The sequence below is a fragment of the Mustela nivalis genome (assembly GCF_964662115.1).
Source record: "Mustela nivalis genome assembly, chromosome: 15".
Classification (NCBI taxonomy): Eukaryota; Metazoa; Chordata; class Mammalia; order Carnivora; family Mustelidae; genus Mustela; species Mustela nivalis.
Window position 1 is genome coordinate 8,654,973 of NC_139034.1, and position 20,771 is coordinate 8,675,743.

At 45.7% G+C, this 20,771-nt stretch overlaps 2 protein-coding genes across 7 annotated transcripts in view; both read right to left on the reverse strand.

The window, feature by feature from the left end:
- The window catches only part of MTMR6 (myotubularin related protein 6), an 821,484-nt gene extending 805,182 nt beyond the window's left edge, over positions 1–16,302 (reverse strand). For 2 of the 6 annotated variants that reach the window (XM_082700198.1, XM_082700193.1), the window contains exon 1: positions 16,014–16,279. In XM_082700198.1, coding sequence (XP_082556324.1) covers positions 16,014–16,037 — 24 coding nt within the window. In that variant the 5' untranslated portion in view covers positions 16,038–16,279. Of the gene's footprint in view, positions 1–8,131; positions 8,275–9,076; positions 9,436–10,370; positions 10,441–16,013 lie in introns of those variants that run through there. The other 4 variants (XR_014303096.1, XR_014303097.1, XR_014303098.1 and 1 more) reach the window with 4 other exon arrangements.
- The window catches only part of LOC309848517 (ral guanine nucleotide dissociation stimulator-like), a 729,203-nt gene that overhangs the window by 703,325 nt on the left and 5,107 nt on the right, over positions 1–20,771 (reverse strand). The window lies entirely within an intron of this gene.

Consider the following 20,771-nt stretch of genomic DNA (forward strand, 5'->3'; position numbering starts at 1 on the left):
ATATAAAGAGTTGTGCCGTTTGGGGTTAGGGATGATTTGGGGGGCCACCTACCCCCACTTCCTAGGGGAAGGTGACAGCTTAGATCAGAAAAAAAGCTGTCCAGGTCAAGTGCCCAGAGCCCCTGGGCAGAGGAGCCCACAACTCTGAAACCCAAAGGTCCAAGGGAAGAGGAAAGGTACCTTTTTCCATTACTAGGGAATGGAAACTGCATTCCCACTGCAGAAAAAAAAAAAAAAAAAAAAAAAAGAAAACAAAAAACCAGAAACCGAGGTGCTAATTAATCAGTGAGTCACGCTGTGTCTGGTACTGCTTGGCTCCATCCACTGCCGTCTCCCTTCCCTTGAGGAGGATACGCTTCCATGGTCACCAAGTCCACAGCCTAGGTTGGGAAGACTCGGGTTCCTGCTGTTGCCACAGCTCTCGGCATGGTTCTTTGCCTGGAGGCCTTTGCACCACCTGACCACTCTTCAGGGGAGTTGAACCGGTTGGACAGAGGATGCATACCTGAGGGTTCCTGCGTGTGACCATGTGGGTATGCTTTGGTCAGGACCCCTGGCCCAGGGGGGAAATAGGCACTGTGATCCAGGCCACACTCAGCTGCAAAAAGCCATTCCACCAGCCGGGGTGCAAGAACCCCTTTTTTGAATCCACCCACTCAGAGACAGTCTTTTCTATAATCATTTTCCCTGACAGGGCGTCTGCTTCTAGTTCACAGAAAGGCACTGCTGGCGGGAGCAGGGGCTCTGGGCACTTGACCTGGACTCCTGCTCAGAGGTGAGACTGAACCCCCAAAACTCTGTCCCAAGCCAATTCTGTATACCGGATGAGGGGTACCCCAGCTGGGGTAGGATCTATAAGGTAGGATCTTAAAAGATATAGAGGGGCTGAGAGAGCAATGCAGGGACAGAGCACAGAGATATGGGAGTACGTGAGAGCTGTGAGGAGGAGTGGAGCTGGTTAGTGGCATGACAGCATGGCCGGGTCACGGTGGAGATGAGGCCTGGGTAGGGAGCCATGAGTGCCTGTTCCCTGAAGCCAACTACTAGGGTGCCCATATACCTCAGACCTGAGAGGAGTGACCACCAGGCTCCTGTCAGGTGCTGAGCAGCACCTGCCAACTCCTGGCCACTGCATGGCCCTGATATTTCCTTTAACCTGTCTTTTACCCTAATAAGGGAACATATCACTTGGGGGCAGCCTAAGGGTTTTCTTAGTCCCGGCAACCTAAAGGAGCACAGTCACCAGCACAAAGTGTGGGAGTGAACAGACAACACAGAAGCCCAAGGAGGGTAGGAAACACCCCCTCCATAACACATTGGAGACCTAGGCCACACCTGCTGCAGTATGAACTTGCCTCTGCTAGCCAGTTTAGGTCCTGAACTCCCGTGCAGAGCTTCTCAACTAGGACTTTTTGTCTCACCTCCACTCACAGCCTGTCCTACTACCCATGTCATTGCTCTGCACCGGGAGAGCAGATAACAAAAAGTAGGGCTGTGGATTTATCAAGCTTCTATTCTTTTTTTTTTTTTTTTTGGATTCCATTTATTTGAGAGAAAGCAAGCACAAGCAAAGGCAGAGGAAGGCAGAGAGTGAAGCAGGCTCCCCACTGAGCAGGGAGCCCAATGCAGGGCTCTATCTCAGGATCCTGGGATCATGACCTGAGCTGAAGGCAGTTGCCTAACCGACTGAGCCACCCAGCACTCTGCACTTCCTTCATTGCACTTCTCACTTGCAATCCTTGTTTGCTCGTTTGCTTTATGCTTGGCCCCTCCACCACGTAATGAGCTTCTGGAGGACAGGGACCCTCTACGTGGTGTCCTTCATGTCCAACATCCTCTCCTTTCTACTTAATGAATCGAATTGAACGTGCCATGGTATGTACCTAAGGAACCTGTTTTCTACAGAATAACCACCTTGGTGGGTGCTTTTCCCTCAACATTTGGGAACAAGGCTTTTAGAATCATCCTCAGAAAATTAGTTTAAAGAGGCTTCATAAGAAAAAGAAGACTTCATGTTTTAGGCAACCAACAGTAAATGAAAAGCCGTACCGTCCTAATATACCCCAAATCAGCGAAAATCCAGCTGTTTAGAGAAATGCTTTTAAGTGGCTGACTCTTGCATTTTTAATTCCCAAACTTTCTACTTTTCTGGCCTCTACATATGCAAATTTGGGAAAGCCAGAGCGCTGACCCTCTGTTAAGAGCTGAAGTTTCCCGCGCATCTGTCCTAATGCAAGAAAGTTGTATTTCCAGATATGCTCACACATTTTCTTTCTGATGGAAAAAAACCCCACTGGCGATACTTAAAATCCATATGATGGTTTTGGTCTCACATTTATTGTCAATACTCAGACCTTCATTCTGGAACTGAGTTATTCATACTTGATGTGGATGTGCTTGGACAACAGAGAGAATTCATCAGTTTTGGGGTTTCTGAGTCCTATCATCTAACTCTCTGACAGGGACTTGGGCCAGTTGTGGGAATATGTAAATTGCACCATGGGACCCTAATCACTGTCAACCCAAGAGCCCCCAGGCTGACTCACAGCTCCAACCTCCTTGGCAGCTGGCCACTTCAGCCCAGGTTTTCTATGTGTTCCCTGCACTCAACGGGATACTTAGCTTCCCCAAGGAATTAATTAAATGGGCTTCGGGTCAGAATAAAACACCTTGATGTTGCCCTGAAGGCTTTGAAATCCTCTGGGGCAATGGGAGATTTTTCCCAGCAGCAGTTTTACTGAGTGTTATAAGGCACAGCAAGCCCTTTCCAGGTCATGGCACCATTTCCCAGGACTCCACACATAGTGAGGCCAAGGTCACAGGGCTGGCAGAGCAAGGCAGGGGGTGCGGGCTGGCACAGAGAACCAGTGAGCCTGTGTGCCCATCCTGCGGCTTTGCTCCTAGTGGGAGCTGCACCTGCAGAGCTCCGCACCTTGGTGGTCAGAGTTGACCCCACCACCACGGGACACATAAGCAGGGCAGAGAACACCGGCCTGGAAACCAGATGCTCTGGGATCTCTTCCCCATACTGCTGACCCTGGGAAGGCGGGACTGGGGACCTGGGCTATCTCGACATTCCTCGTTCTTCATGTCCACGTGACCCCAAAGCTACCCAGGGCCATGCTTATCCTAAGAGCCCCCCTGGGGTCTGATTTGGTTCCTGGTTCCTGACCCAACCTGCTGGCACCCATGCTGGCAACACTGAGGTGGGGGGCCTGGCTGGGGTGGGGGTGGACAGCACAGCACACGTGACAGAGACTAAGGAATGTGCAGCCGGGGGTAACAATCCTGAAACTTCTCTGGTGACATTCACGCCCAGCCCTGTCTTGAGACTCACACCCTACTTCCCTCAGCCCTGCTTCCTGCTACATCACGCTAGACTTTTCATAGGTTTGGTTTTATGGGGTTTTTTGTGTCTTGTTGTTTGTTTGTTTTTTTAGACTTTGCATAGTTTTTAAGCAAGTCATGCTTCCACGCCCGTGGTTCATTTTCCACCGGCCAGTGTGAATACTTTTCTTGAGAAATACAATTCTTTGCTGCACAAATCTGCTAGATGAGATTAATTGTAATTTGTATTTTTTTTAAAGTCCTCACAGATTTTTAAACCTTATATCTTCGCCAACAGTGGCAAATGTATGACCAGAAACGGGGTTCCATCTGTAGGGAAATGGGCACCAGACATCGAGCCAACCGCTTTACTCTAGCCATTTTATTACTCTAGCGAGTGGGTATCTACATCCCCACTTACAGATGAGAAACCTCTGGCTTCAAAGACAAGCCACTTGCCCCCAGTCACACGAAATAGCAGTGACCATCAATAGCAAAGACAAGAGTACCATGGTTTTGTCTGGAGGAATTTGTGCTAAGATGTATCCATATGTTTAAAATACTTCTTTATCATTATAAACGTGGGGACTAGAGCCTAGGAGCTACAAGGAACCATCCCCCTACCAGACGACAAAGCCTGGAAAAGACACAGCAGTGGACACACTGCTGGGCTCACAGAGCAACAACTAGCTGGGTAGGGGATTCTGCGGCAGGGGCGGGGGGGTGGGGAGGTTGGGGGTACGGCTCGTCTGTAGGGAATTGCTGGTAATAGCAATGTTATGGAGAAATGGAGCCAGACAGAGGTCAGGAAAGAGACCACCCCCCCGCACCCCTCTCCCGCAATGAGCCTGTCCTCCCCATAAGAGCTGAAAACAATGAGTGATGCTCCCTGTCTTCTGGCAGAAGACAAAGCAAGTGCTCTCTGCAGGAGAGAGTCCGCACTCCCCGTCCGGGTTGTAAGCCCACAATATCCACACAGATTGATCAAGCAGTGGCCTCATGGTCCGAGGTAACCAAATCCAAGAGAGCAAGGCACTGTGAGTCAGAGTGAGTGGAAACAAGGGACAGCAGATACAGACAGCCAGGGGCAGTGGCCATTGGAGTTGTCAGAGAAGACAGACTTGCTACGGATCGGTGATATAAGAAATAAAAAAATTCAGCCATGAAGATTATCAGCAAGACATGATTAGGAAGAGTAAGGTGAAATTTTAAAAATCAAAATTCTATAAATGAGAACAATACCATAAGAGTTCCAATAAAAACATAACGGAAGGGTCAAATAGGGGATTAGACAGTTGGAGGAAGAACCATAAATGAAGGTTTGTACCTGATTACCTGGAACGAAAGGATGTCGAAGATATTAAAGAGGTGATAAGAGAGAGGGGTGAGACACCGCATCAGAATTACAGCCGGAGAGGAGAGAGAGAATTTTTCAGGATTGAGGAAAAAAAGTGAATCATTGATCTAGCACACTGTGTCCCAGCCAGGAAAGACCATTAAACCAGACAGATTTCAGCCGGCACGACCAGCAACCTCTGCTCCCTTACTGTTTGGGCCCAGCCTGCAGCCCAGGGAACCAGAAGGTGAGGAAAGAAGAGGAATCCGGGTCTGGTTTTTCACTTCGGCCCCTCCCCCCACCCTCTGCCTCCATGTTTGGTACGGGAAGGAGCAGGGGCACAGGGACAGAGGCAAAGAGCCCTCCCTGTAGGCCTTCTGTTTTATTTAATTTAATTTTCTAAAAGATCTTATTTATTTATTTGACACACAGAGAGAAAGAACACAAGTAGGCAATGCCGCAGGGAGAGGGAGAAGCAGGCTCCCCACTGAGCAGAGAGCCTGATGCGGGGCTCGATCCCAGGACCCTGAGATCATGACCCTGAGTCAAAGGCAGACGCTTCACTGACTGAGCTACCCAGGTGCCCTGGGCCTTCTGTTTTAAAAGACTTTTAAATCCTTGCTTTCCCTTTCGTGAGCTATACTCCAGGGCTGGTCTGTTTTGACCAATCTTCTAGTTCTGCACTTCTTCTTCTTCTTTGTTTTTCTTAAAGATTTTGTGTATTTATTTGACAGAGATCACAAGTAGGCAGAAAGGCAGGCAAAGAGAGAGGGGGAAGCAGGCTCCCTGCTGAGCAGAAAGCCCGATGCGGGGCTCGATTCCAGAACACTGGGATCATGACCTGAGCTGAAGGCAGAGGCTTTAACCCACTGAGCCACCCAGCTGCCCCTAATCTTGCATTTCTGATAACACCTACAGCCCCTTGGCTAAAAACCTCTCCTGGGCAGGATTCTTTAGGATGACATGGGCCCCATTTCCCTCTGTGGGGACGTTCCTTGCCCTGCCATCTGTCCTGGGTGGCCAGCTCCCATGGGTGCCTTCTCTCCCCTCTCTTGGCTGGTTACAGTCTCCCTGCTCAGGTGTACCCCACATGTCCAGGGACACCCGACACACTCTCTCCAGAACTGTCTGCTCTGGTAGCAGCATGGGCCAGGCCTGAGTGTTGTCTCCCCAGCTCAATGAGCATTTGGCAACAAAGTGAGCTGCTGAGAGCTAACCTCAGTCTCTGTGAAGCCTTCTGTGGAGGCTCCCTCAACCTCCCTGTGGCCTGAGGTAGCAGGGAAGGCAGGCAGAGGAAGCGCTCTCTCCACTCGGCTCTGTCGTGGAGCAGAGCCCCCACCGTACTCTGTGTCCAGGAGTTCCTTCCGAAGACTTCTTCTCAGGGAAACTCCAGCCTCCTCATCAAGCCTGCGGTTGGCAGTTGTTGGATCGACCTGGTCCTATTTTAACTGCATCGACGAGTCTAGAACTTTTCTTTAGAACCAAGAGCTCTCGGCATTCCTTTCCCTCAGCTAGAAACTTGAGCATGGGTCCTGCAACAAGCGATGCACTGGTTTGTCATCTGAAATTGATGTAGACAGTAGAGAACTGTGCTGAAGCCCGATGACTGTGTGTGTGGAGCCTCTGTTGGGCGATGCTCTAAGTTGGCTTCAGGTGTTTGCCGGGGGTCATAAACAGCAATCAGCAGGTGCGTGTGTACTCGGCACTTATCTTTTGCTATGTTGGGCTTCGTCGTTTTTTTTGTCTCACTGGAAGTCAGAAAGTCATTGGTCTTCCCTTCTCTCTCCCACCCTCCACCTCCTTACCCTCTACTTTGTTTTCATCCAGACCGGAAGGACTCACCTGGCCTCCAGCCGTCAGCTCCATGTACATGTGTGCACGCTCACACCCAGGCCTGCGCCCTATGCTGCAAACTGCACCTGTGCAGCGGGGCAGAGGGGGCCCCAATTTGTCCCTGCGGGGCCACAAACTGACGGCCCCCGGGGCTCAGCTCCATTTCCTTTGTCATTCCCTTTGTTCCACACTTCGGCTTGGTTCTCCGTGCCACAGGAAAATAACACGCCTCTGAACCCTTTTCATCCAGAAAACAAGCAAAGGAGTGCATCTAATTATCACTAGGTTGTTTCATTTCCCAAGGAGAGAACCATGCAGATAAAATAACATGCTGAAAGCAATCTGAGGTCCTCCTTTTCGGTAGCCATGTTTTTCTCTGCCTCTTGGGTATGCTGAACAGATCCACGGCCTCTCACTCAAAACCTTCAAGGCCGAATGTGTTTCAGGTTTCAGAAATGTTCAGTTTGGGAGAAGGTAATATAGTGCAAATATCATATTTTATGTCACAGCCCCAGGGGCTAGGATAGTACCTCATAATTAAACTCATTAACAGTTCTATGGCAAAGACTCTGAACAGTCACCCTATGAAGAATGAAGAAAGATCTTAATTTGCCTCAGACCATTTTAGGTCAGATTTTCCACCAAATGAGAGGAAGAAAGAAAGAAAAAAAACACCCTCAGTTTTTGGACTTTGGGATTGTAGAGAATGCGTCATGAACTTGTATTCCCAATTGTTTCGTCTTGTCCCATAAAAATCAGTTGCTACATCTTCTTTTTCCCTTCTGCTTATGCCTTCCTTTGTTCATGTTATTGGTCTGATGTCGGAATTTTCCCCTTGTCCTCCCCCAGTCTTATCATTCTTAAGTACCTCAGGTCTAACCACCAAACTAGTTTTCACTTGAGAATCCAGTAGTTGCAATCTCCTTTGTGCACAGAGAATATTCTGGCACAAAGACAAGTGGCCTGGACTTGGTTTGAAGGCTTCTTAGAAAATAGATTTCTGTCTTAACACAGCTTCGCAGCCACAACCTGAGCGACTTACTAAAAAATATAGGGCCTCGGGGTTTGATGAGCTAACACTAAAATTCCAGGTGCTGCTGCCGCCTCATCCCTCATTTATTGGTTAAATCAATGAGGGATTAGCCAACGGTTCCTAAGCAACCGATCTCATAAGGCTGCATGAGAGCTCCGTTCCGGTTGCAGGCGACTTTCTGAAGGAGCTTGAAGTTTCATACCGTCCTCTGTTTACACCAGGAGAGAAAATCTTCAGAACACCATCCCTCAGGATGTCATCGGATATTTCCAACAACAGGTGTCCATCTTATACCACTCTGGTGTCCTCAGCGGTGGGCCGTGGCTCCAGGCCTCAGGCAATTCACTCAGAAATTAGTAATCTCTTTGTGCAACCAAATAAACAGCATTATTCACAAGAGTCAAAGTGGGGAAGCAACCCAGGTGTCCACTGACATGTGAGCAGATCAACCAAACATGGCATATGCATGCAATAGAACATTACTCAGCCCGAAAGAGAAAGGAAGTTACGACCCTGCTACGACAATGAATGAACCTGGAGGACATGATGCTAAGTGAAATACGCAAGTCCTAGAAAGACAAAGAGCATATGGTTCCTCTTACATGGGGTAACCAAAGCTGTCGATTCCCGAAGACAGCAATTCTAATGGTGGCCGCCAGGGGCAGGCGGGAGCAGGGAGCAGGAGCTGTGGCTGAATCAGGATGGAGAGTTTCAGCTTTGCAAGATGGGAGAGTTCAGAGATGCCCTGCACAAAAGGAATATACTTCACACTAGTGAACTGCACACTCAAAGAAGGTTCAGATGGTAAAACTTATGTGTATCTTACCATAGTTAAAAATAAAAACGAAAACGAGCTCCTAAAACAAAAAAAGGCGGGGGGTGGGAAATCTGACACGTTACAACATGATGAGCCTTGGGGACATATAAATAAGCCAGACCCCAAAGGACTAATACTGCATGGTTCCACTCACAAGAGGAACCCTGAGCAGACACATTCCGAGAGACAAAGAGTAAAATTGGCCGCCAGGGGCCAGGGAGGGGACAAGGAAATAATAGGGAGCTGTGGTTTCATGGGTGCAAGGTTTCTATTCGGGAAGACGAAGGGGTTCTGGAAGTGGGCGGGGAGGGACAGCCTCCCAACAAAGTGAGTACTCACGCTGCTCCTGAACCACACACTTACAAACTGATAAAATGGCCCATGTTGGATTCTGTATTTCTACCACAGTAAGCAAAGAATGGCTAATGCAAACGAAGATAGCTCCTGGGTGGCAGAAATGCTTTCTGCTTCAGGTACTAATGGGAGACCCCAATGACAGAACCAGGGGTTCACATACACCTAAAGTTAAAAATCAAGAAGAAGAACAACAACAACAAATGGGAGCAATCCCCTCCACGAAGAAAATCTTCAAAACAGGCTCATCCAGTTTGCTTTTGTGTGTAAACATTCTGAATTTACAGCAGGAATGACTTTGAAAGAGGGACACCAAGTGAATCTCAGCTGTAAGAAAACTAGGACAGTTATCATTTATAGAAACAGGTGCAACTGGTTTTCTTTGGGATTTTTTTTTTCTTTAGGGTTTTTATTCCCCCCCTCCACTCTCTTCATGATAAATAAAAGCAGGCGCCATTGTCAAATAAACCAGGGGGTCTTTGGTCACAGCTGTTAGCAAATTGTTAAATTCCATGAAGGTCAAGTTTCTCTCAAATGCCTGTGCACCCTGATTTCTTGGCCCTATTGATACCTCTGGCCCCAGCGTCGGCATCCACTCCATTGTTGCGCACAGGAGTGAGGGTTCACAATGCACACGATTATTCCTTGGTGGAGTCTCCGCTGAGTCAAATGCAACTGTCAAATCCTTTCCACCTTTTCCGATGCTGTTTCTCAACCTTGGCCCCACAGAATCACCTGGGAAGTACACACAGGGAGGGGCAACAGCTTGATGCTGCCAATTCCAAGTACTCCCCATCAGCTGCATTGAGTGGTGCACCCCCCAAAGCCTTCCCCCACCCCCTCCACAGTGCTCAGAGCTGGGTCTGCACGAGCCCACGTTTTCTCTCATCTGAGGTGACCAGGTTATCCTTAAGGTTCATTCCCCCAGACTGGGGCTGGGTTTCACCTCCTTTTCTATGGCTGTGGGAGGCACAGGCCCTTTCTCCAATATAGGGACATCCCAGTGGGTCACGTGAGCTCAAAGCACACCTCAGTACCACATATATGTCACTGGGAGACCAGGTCAGGGTGAGGGTCAGTACCCATGCTTGCTGCATGAGGGAAGGACAGGGGTAGGGGCTGGGTTGGACAAGGTTGTCCTGGGCCTACCCTCCTATTCCTGCTGCTCATGCCCCATGTCACCTACTGCTGCCGTTCTTCTGGGGACCCACTGTGTAGATCTGGTGAAAAGTGGGGTGAAAAGGAGCTATCTGGAGAAGTTAAGGAGCACCTCCGTGGTAGGCTTCAGGGCATTGGAGGATGCTGGGACACTGCCTCCCAGGTGGCCTTGTCCCTTTGGAGGGGTGGGTGCCGTGCCGCCTGCTATGGGCAGAGAGTAGAAAGGGTGACTAGGGCCGAGCATGGGGAGGCCAACTGCAGGACTCCGGGTCCTAGCCCCCCGCAGGGCTGGAGCACCACGTGGACCAGGCAATCCCAATGCCTGGCCGGGTTCCGTGAACCCAGCGAGGGTGGGAGTGGGAGGCTCAGAAGTGTCTTCCTCCAGGTGGAGAGGGTGAAGGGCTTAAGTAAGCACAGACGAGACCAGAAAACCCCTGCTTCCACCCCATGTTCTCCTGGAGGGGAGCCCTCTAGCTCTCCCAGGCCAGAGCATACCACTGAGAGGTGGTTACCTGGAAGCAAGGTGTGGGCTTTTCTTCTAGAGCTGCCTAGTGGCCCCTTCCTCCCAGCCTTCTTTCTGCGCTTTGGGACACAAAGAGAATTTGTCATTATAAATGAAGCCTGCTTCCTCCCTTTTATTACATAGTTGATAGCATTAGTTACCTCTGTGATTTCTTTTATTACCCTCAATTTTTATTAATACTGTGGTTACCAGAGATAACAATCTCATAAAATAATAACAGGGTGAGCTCTTGCTGAGAGGCCCCCTTTGATGAGTCCGATAACACCTCTCTGCTCCCCTGAGGAAGGAGGGTGTCGGGTCCCAGGGCCGCGGCTTGTCCACACATCAGCATCTCCTCGGCTGTTTACAGGGATGCTCTGTGTCTGGAGACGGGCGGGCCTCATGCTTTACAGCAGTGTGAGTCCGGGGAAGGCCCCGCTGTCACCCAGAAACGTCACAGTTCCAGGCACAGCTAATGGGGAAGAAACTGGGGGAAGGGCATCCCCTAGGGACACTGTGAGTCCTGTGTTCCCACAGAGTATCTGGGCCTGCTCAGCTGTGGGACCGATGCAACCCATGTGACTAACCCATCAGGACAGCCCCCAGAAGGGGAAACAGCATCCCCCTGTAAGGCTCGATGTTCTACTGGGGAAGCCCCAGTTTCCCACAAAGCTCACCCTGTCCTGTCACCTTGCTTCTGGGGATCCAGACTCGCCCTTCCTCTGGCATCCCTCCCTCCCTGCACGGGCCTCACTTCCCCCATCCCCCAGCCATGCCCTGGGGCCTTCAGAAGGAGAGCAAGGAGCCAGTGCAGAGACTGTCCTATCTCATTTTGTTTTTCTGCAACACTGGACACAGGTGACTTTCCATGAATAGCTTCCTGTCTCACTCAGTAAAAGCAAAGATTTCACATTAGCTTTCAAGGCTTACCCCTGTCCCCAACTTTAATTTCCTACTGTGCTCTCCCCTTCCCTCACTCTGATCTAGCCATACCAGTCTTCGTGCTAGGCATGTCCAACACGGGCTTCTCCCAGCCTCTCCTCCCCACTCCTTGCCCCTGGGAAGATGGCTTGTTCCCTCATCACTTCAGTCTGTACTCATGTCACTATCTCTGTAAGGACTTCCCTAACTACCCTGTTTACAACTGTCCTCCCCCACCTCACCCTGGCACTCTCTATAGCATTCAATACCATCTACCACATTATATATTTGCCTTATTAACTTTGCTTACTGTTATGTCTCCCCCAGCAAGAAAATAAGTTTTGGAATGGCAGGGACTTTTGTCTGCAAACCACCATTTCCCCATCCACAGAATAGTACCAGGCCCTAAGGAAAGGAGAAAGCAGAAGAAGGGGCAGCAAAGAAGGAAATCAGAACAGGGAAGACTTCCCTTCTTGTGATTCACCTCTTCCCATTAGATCCCTAACACTCTTCCTCTGAATCCTCTTCTTCTGCTCCACCCTTTGGAAGTATTCCTAGGGTTTTAACTTTCAAGCCTTTACAAGTACTCCTTGCATAAACTCATGCATAAAAGAAAACATCAATGATTGCCTAAACAATGACAACTCCCAAATTTATTCTTTTGGACCACACCTTTTCCCTAACCCTGTACCCTCAGAACAGGCTATTTACTAGACCAAATCCTATCACCTAAGTTCCTCTCCCCCATTCCCTACGATCCTCCCAGTCCTACTCATACTGATCTATCTTACTATTCAAATCTATTTATTTAATTACTTTAAAAAGATTTTATTTATTTACTTGAGAGAGGGAGAGGGAGCATATGCAGGTGCACAAGTGGGGGCAGGGAGAAGGAGAAGCAGACTCCCCACTAAGCAGGTAGCTCCATCTGGGGCTCGACCCCAGTATCCTGGGATCATGACCTGACCTGAAGGCAGACACTTAACTGAGCCACCCAGGCACCCCTCAAATCTCTTGATTAGACCATTACTCTGTGAGGCAGAGGAGTGTCACCGTTAAGAGAACAGGACTGGTATCACAAAGACCTGGATTCTGGGCGCCTGGGTGGCTCAGTGGGTTAAAGCCTCTGCCTTCAGCTCAGGTCATGATCCCTGGGTCCTGGGATCGAGCCCCGCATAGGGGTCTGTGCTCAGCAGGGAGGCTACTTCCTCCTCTCTCTCTGCCTGCTTCTCTGTGACCTCTGTCTGTCAAATAAATGAATGAAATCTTTAAAACACACAAAAAACAAAGACCTGGATTCAAGTTCCCAGCTCCACCTCATCCTTATTAAAATGAGCTGTTTGAGTCAGGACAAGTGATTTAATTTCTGCAAATTTTCGTTTTCTCACCTATATAATGGGATAATATTAGTGAGTCAAAATAGCACTTCATGTGAGGAAAAGCAGTCAGGTGCTGCCCCCCACAATCTACTGGCTCTTACTCTTAGTCATTCTTAGTTTGCATCTCTTTTCCTCTTTGTAACTGATTCCACATATTTGTGTACATAACACCTATGATTGCACATTCTAATGACAAAAATGGGTAGCAAGCTAAGAACAAACTAGGTGTTACTTTTGGAATAATTCAACTTGAGCCCTAATGGGGTCAGATTTTCATGGGATATTCCATTCCTTAACAAACTCTAGAGAGCAGTCTTCCATATATAGTTTAGGAAAAGATTCTTTTTTACTGTTCTGTAAAGTTCCATTCACAAACAGCACTTCACTGGACAGCAACAGATGATGTCAGCCAAAGCCCTGGAGCCTGGCAGGGAAAGGAGAAAGACTGCATAAAGAACTGTCTCTGCGTATTTACCATTGTTTCTTGGCAAGACTACCTCATTATGGTGAAATTAGAACTCAAAATGATAGGTAGAGCTTGGAAACAGTCTTTCAGAAATACAAATTCAGACTGGACATCTTTAGTGATGCTATACAGTAAGTAAACTAAATGTGACCAAAACAGGATGGTATTATATCTGTTCCTGAACTTTATCACTATAAAGCCATTTAGTCAGTACTCAGCTAAAATATTTATCTGATAAACCTCTGGTTCATAAGCGGTAACAATTAAAAAAAAACATAAACAATACAAAAATGTCAAGAAAAGCATTTAGAAGAAAAAAAGCACTTAGAATTATCATTAGGATTCACTTCTGAGTATTAATACATTTTAACAATTAGTTTAAAACTAGAGAAGTAACGAAAAGAAAATGATGACAAACCCTAGTTTAAATCTTCACTCTACCCCCTCATGAGGGAAGATTACTTCAACTCTCCAAGCCTATTTCCTTCTCATCTGCAAATGCTGATAATGTACCCAACTGGCAGGGTTATTTAAGAAATTAGGACAATTGTGTATAAATTAGCATTACTTGTGAAATTATAAATTCTAGGAAGTAATATTGCGTAGTTAGCTACACTGACATAGAGTTGCTCAAGAAATGGTAATTATTACTTTTTTAAAAGATTTTATTTATGTATTTGACAGAGAGAAATCACAATTAGGCATAGAGGCGGGCAGAGAGAGAGGAAGGGAAGCAGGACCCCTGCTGAGCAGAGAGCCCGATGTGGGACTCGATCCCAGGACCCTGAGATCATGACCTGAGCCGAAGGCAGCGGCTTAACCCACTGAGCCACCCAGACACCCCTAATTATTACTTTTCAAATACAGCTGTCTTAACATAAAACAAATAAATAGTTACATGGGACTTAACTCTACGGTCAATTCTTGATCATAGTGACTAAACTGCATAGTTCCAAATTGCTAAGTAAACTTAAAAGCAATTCATTTTTAGTTTTGAAATACAATCATTTTTGCAGTAAATTAACCATGTCCAAGTGAAGGTTATGGAAAATAGCATAATAATGCAATAGGGTACGTTTATAACAATCTTCTAATAATAAGTCATAATTTGTGAAAATATTATAATTCACACAGTAATTATCATAATGTACAGTGAGATTCATGTCTATCATGCTCACTGCTCTATAGCCAGTGTCTGTCCTGTGCCTGGCACATAACTGGGACCTAGTTAGTATTAGTTTAAATGCAGCATACCTACAGCCACTTATGATTATTCAAGATTACTGGTGGTCTTATGCTAGAAGAGGAACTCAAAGTAATGAAAGAGCACAACCTGAAAAGTAATTTTAATAGAAAATTATTCATGAATCTTCTGCTCCTTAAAGTCATAAAAGGACCTCACTAAACTGTCAGGATAGGCCCACTGTGAAAAACTACTATATAATACACAGTTGGAACCCTGGAACCAGGACAAGAACCTGATCTGATGCATGATCTAGTCCTCTTTTCCATCTCTGTGTTTTCTACTAGTTTGGTTATTTACTAAACCACCCTTCTATTTTCAAACTTTAAGAGCCAGCAACTTGAATTATACTTATTTTACCATTCTTCTCCTAAGGGAAAAAAAAAAAAAAAAAAAAAGATTCTTCTCTCCCATCCAAGTACCAACCAGGCCCTCCCCTGCTTAGATTCCTATATCAGACCAGATCGGACGCATTCAGGGTGGTATGGCCATAGACAGGGGGGAAAAAGAAGATTTTTAAAAAGGGGTTAGTTTTTAGCATCTTCAATTATTATAGTATGTGCAATGTTATAAACAAGCTCTAACAAAAATCCATGACACCTTAAAAAGGTTCGTGAAGCATTTTAATGACACAGACCTCAAATTCTCATCGGACAAATGAAGATAACGTATGTCGCTATTTTTTCTAAATGAACTGTAACTTTAGGATGCGAGGCAATTGAGTGATGGCTTTAGCAAATCACCAGCAGTCAGGATTCACAATGGGTCCTCTCCCTGATTTTGTTAGGCTCCAGGCGATCTTAAAATTACATTATTCAGTTCTTCTTCTTGTCCTGATTTATGCTTTCTTCCTCCCAAGGCTGAAGCTGAACCTAATTCTTGGTAACATAACTTGTTAATAAGTTGATGCCATTTCCTTCCGTTTCAGAATTTGTAATGGAATTATACTACTTGTTCGTTTCTAAAAATAAATGCCTTTCATACGGAAAAATTAAGCATGAGATTAATTAAGATCAACTGAAAAAGTTCCATCAGACACTTAAAAATATGGGCTAACATGTTTTCCTTCTCCGTAACTCCTCTGTTTAACTGACCATTGACGCTGAAGACAATGAAGTTTCGAAGCACACAGAGACAGCAGACGGAGACAGCCGACCGAGACAACAAAGTGAGGGGGAGCAGAGTGCTGATCTCAGCGCCTCCAAAACTTGCATCAAGAACCTGCGACAGGGGACAATTCAACGTGAACAAGGAAAACCTTACAGGATATCACAATGCTGATCTGGGGACCCACCCGTTTCCCGGTCTTTGGGGCAGCGAATGCCTGAGAGCAGCTGAAGCTAAAGCAGCCCCAATTTTGCCCAAGAAGTGTAGCGCGACCAATTTCATGGGACTCAACCCCCAGCTGCCCAAATCGTCCACACCCCAACACCAAAGACTGAAAACGGGGCTTCCACTCGCATAGGTACAGGTGGCCTCCGCACCTACCCTGGCCCAAACTGCCCTGCCCTCCCACACTAGGCCCGGGGACGGTCCCGCGGGGCCGGTCCTCAGCCCCCGTCCGGCCAGCCCAGCCACCGTCGCCCCCCACCTCTGCCAGGTCAGACCATGGCTAGTGGCTAACAGTTCTCCGCGTCGGAATACCTTGGTCGTACGGATGTGCTCCATCCCGAGCAGACGGCCGCCGGCAGCGCCACTCACAAGCGTACCATGGAGCGAGAGAGCCGGGCGGACCCAAGGACCCAGGCCCAGCAGGAACTACCAGCCGCCCAGCCCCGCGGCCCGTCCGCCCGCCCCCTGGCAGCGCCCACCGCGCAGGCGCAACCGGCGGGCGCCGTCTCCTAGAAACGCTTTCCCAAACCCGAGGCCTGGGTGGGGGCAAAGACTGGAGGGGTAGAGTGTCCTCCGAGAGAGAGTGGCGTCTGGTTCTTCCGGGGCTGCCAGGGGTCCTACACCGCCACCTGCTAGTGGAGGCTCGGAACCAGCAGCAACTCCCACCCTCCACTCCCCCAGAAGAACCTGTTAAAGGATCATCAGATAGACTTACTGTAGCCTTAATGTGAACAATCAAAATTCCCAATACTAGGTCTCCGGGGTGGCTCAGTCCTTAAGCGCCTGCCTTCTCCTCAGGTCATGATCCCAAGGTCCTGGTATGGAGCCCCGCATGGGGCTCCCTGCTCAGCAGGAGGCCGGCTTCTCCCTTTCCCACTCCCCGTTTGCGTTCGCTCTCTGGCTGTGCCTCTTTGTTAAATAAATAAATAAAATTATTTTAAAAATTCCCAGTACTACACAATTACTTATGTAAAAGTGTAGTTAACATCCTACACACCAGTTATCCATTAAAAATCATGGAGCAGATCTTAAATAAATATTCAAAGGGCGAAATATATATTATATATTATGTATATATAATATGCATATATTTTATATATATAGTAGATCCTAACAAGTAAAAACGGAACAAACTGAAAAACCGTCAACTTTTCCTAGATCTGCAAGAGAACTGAGGTCACAGGGCAAATCGTTATCCCTAAAATTAGATAGAGGGGCAGGCAAATACACAGTTAAGGGAATAGAAACTCACAAGCAACAACCTTCCTGGGAGATAGTGCCAAGAAGCAAGCTTACCGGGCACCAGTGTTTGGCAGCATCTTTTACCCACTACATCATGTTCAACAATCCAGAAAACCTTACAAGGCATACTGAAGAGCAGAAAACAGTGTGAAGACACAGAGCAAGCATCAAAGCCAGACTTGGATATGACAGGGATGTTGGGATTATCATATTGAAAATACAAAATTATTAGGACTAATATGCTAAAGAATCTATTTATCTGCATAAAAGAGACAACGTGCAAGAACAAATGGACAATGTAAACAGAGATATGGGAATCCTAAGAAAGAAATGCTAGAGATAAAAACAACAACAACAAAACAAACAAACAAAAAAACACTGCAAAAGAAATGAAGAAAGCCTTTGATGGAGTTATTAATAATTTTGACATGGCTGCGGAAAGAGATCTCTAGCCACAGAGAGCTTGAAGGTATCTCAACAGAAACCTCCAAAACTGAAAAACAAAGAAAACAAAGGTTGAAAACAAAAAACAAAATTGGAGCAGAATATCCAAGAACCACCGGACATGTACAAAAGGTGAAATGCAGACACACGTAATAAATATCCAAAGATGAAAAAAAAGGAACATAAGCAAATATTTGGAACAATAACATCTGAGATATTCCCTTGAATTAATGTCATACACCCAAAGTCAGACCCAGTAAGTTCAGAGAACACCAAGCAGCATAGATGTCAGAAAGACTGCATATCATTCTCAAACTATAGAAAGTCAAAGATAAAGAAAAATTCTGAAAAAGCCAGAGGGAAAAAACAGTCTACCCAAAGAAGAGCAAAGAACAACCATATTTGACTTCTCTTCACATGTGATGAGGCTGAACAAGCAAGAGAAGAGTAAAGTGAAATAAAGACTTTTTCAGACAAACAAAAATTGAGCAAATTTGTTGCCAGTAGAGCTGCCTTGGGAAAAAAAAATGTTAAAAGATGCCCTTTCGAGAGAAGTAAGATGATACAGGTCAAAAACTTGAATCTACTTAAGGAAAGAAAGAGCACTGGAGAAGGAATTAGTGAAAGTAAAATAAAAACATTTTCTTATTCTTTATTGATGTAATAAAAAATATTTTGTTCAAATCTGTGTGTACGCACATGTGTATGTGTGCATTTATGTATAATTGAAATGAAGGGGAGGACAGCAGTGATTCAAGGGATGGGAGGGAGGAAGAAGGAATTATAAAGTACTCGCACGAACAAAAAACCCCAAAACTATCCTGCAGAAGAATATTACGGAACAAAAATGTTGATGTTATATTAATGAATGAAAAATATGCTGGCTATAGAATGGTAAGATCAATGTGACTCTGTTTTGTAATTTTTATTTGTATAAACAAAAAGTTTACATTTGGGGGCACCTGGGTGGCTCTGTTGGTTAAGTTTCTGTCTTTGGCACTGGTGACGATCCCAGGGTCCTGGGATCAAGTCCCACATTGGGCTACTTGCTCAGCGGGGAGCGGGCTTCTCCCTCTGCCTCTGTCTTTCCCCTTGTTTGTGCTCTCTCTCTCTCTCTCTCTCTCTCTGTCAAATGAATAAATAAAAATCTTTTTTTCAAAAGTTTACATTTCTAGATGGGAGGATCGTGGGTGACTTTTTGTAATTCCTGTGTTGCACTTTTTCTCAGTCTCAAGTGATTTTGCCACTCGGGATATCTGGCCAACTGTGGAGACATTTTGGGTGAACTCAAGTGGGTGCACGTGTGGAGAGTGCTACTGACATCTAGTGGGTGCAGGTTAGCTCTGCTGCTGAACATCCTACAGAGCACCAGACACCCTCCCCCCTCGCCTCCCACCGCACCTCCCCAAGAAGAATTATCCAGACCAACAGGTCAACTGTGAAGAGGTGGAGAAGTCCTGCTTTATGTCTCCCAGGGGTTTTGTAGCAAGAAATTTCACTTACTGTAACTAGAAAATGCTCTTTGTAAAACACCATCATTTTTACATCATCTTTCTTGCTGTGTTTGATGCTACAAAGGTGTACCACCTATGTTTTCTTCTCTAATTAAAAATTTGCCAGCATCTCATTTTTACTATTTATTTATTTATTTATTTATTTATTTATTTTTATTTTATTTTAATATTTATTCAACTTGTCTTGGTGTTGGTTTGTTTTGGTTTGTCTGTTTTTTGGTTTTGTTTTGTTTTGTGTTTTGAATGCCTACTCTGCTCCAGAAAGATTGTCAAAGCAAATGCTTATTAATCTCAGCAGTCTTCGTGGTGAAATTACTTACTCCTGTAGGTATATGTGAAATAAGAATAAGATCAAGCCACCTAGACACCAGTGTTGATAGAGTATCTCATCCAAAAGAAACCCAAATCCTGCTTTAAAACAAAACAAAACACTGAAAACTAATATAGCTCCTTACTGAAGATCTCTTGAGAAGGTAGAATAAGGTGAATTATACTAAATAACATCCATCAAGACTCCCTTAATAAAGCTTCTTTGTATACTGTTTCTCGCGCATTTTTTGTCACTTCCCCTATTTCCTGCTCATCTGCAGTTTGCCCTCACATACCAGGCTATCCTCCCCCACTCTTTTCTCTTATCATGTCTCCTTTTTTTTTCTTTTACCAATTTTCATGGAGAGGTAATAACAGTAACTAACACTTACTAAGGGATTATCAGGAGACGGAAAGTGTACCAAATGCATCACCTGTGTTATGAGGAAAATACTGTTCCTTTCCTCAGTTTAAAGATGAAGAAAGTGGAATACAATGAAATTAAGTATCTTGCCCAATACCACAGAGATTTAAAGCCTAGATCCACGATGTAAAGCCAGACAGTCTGACTCGAGAGTCTGTATTCTTTTTTTAAGAATTATTTTTATTAACATACAATGTATTCTTTGCCTCAGGGGTACAGGTCTGTGAATCATCAGGCTTACACACTTCACAGCACTCACCATACCACATACCTTCTCCAATGTCCATAACCCAACCACCCTCTCCCTACCTCCCCACCCCCCAGCAACCCTTAGTATGTTTTGTGAGATTAAGAGTCTCTTATGGTTTGTTTCCCTCCCGTTCCCATCACTTTTTTTTTTCATTTTTTCCTTCCCTAATCCCACGACCCCTGCCCTGCCTCTCAAATTCCTCATATCAGAGAGATCATATGAGAATTGTCTTTCTCTGATTATAGAGTCTGTATTTTTAACAGCTATTCTATACTGATTTCTTTTCCAAAATCTATATATAAGTTCCACTTATGATAACATAATAGGCTAGGAAATGACCCTGCCTTAAAAAAACAATAATAATTAAAATAACAAAGTAGAAATCAAGTTCCGTAAAGCACCAGGTAACTGACAAGTTAGTGAGAAGGTACAAGATGGCTTTTTTCTCCAGTATACTCTTATCACCCTTCTCCTCTCATTGTCTCTTGATATGTTCATTGGACATGTGTGGATATATTCACCTCTGAACTTTGGTTCCTGCTCTTTACTGGCTGGCTGGGCCCCAACACACCCTGTTTTTTCTAACCAGCCTATAAGCTCAAGTTCCTATTCAATGGTGATGGCAGAATGAATAATTAGACAGAACTTAAACATCAGAATTATAAAACTAAGTCCATCACTCAGGTTATCCATTAGTAAATAATATTATTGCTGTGAAAATGATTGTATTGAAGTAAAGAAACTTTTCAGTGATAGGCCCTAAGAGAGATTATCTAGTCAAACACTTGATTTGAGTTGAGGCCCAGAGAGGTTAAGTGATTTGCCCATATTGAAAATGCTAGTAGTGAACTAGAACCCAGATTCCTTTATTCCCATTTCAGTGCTCT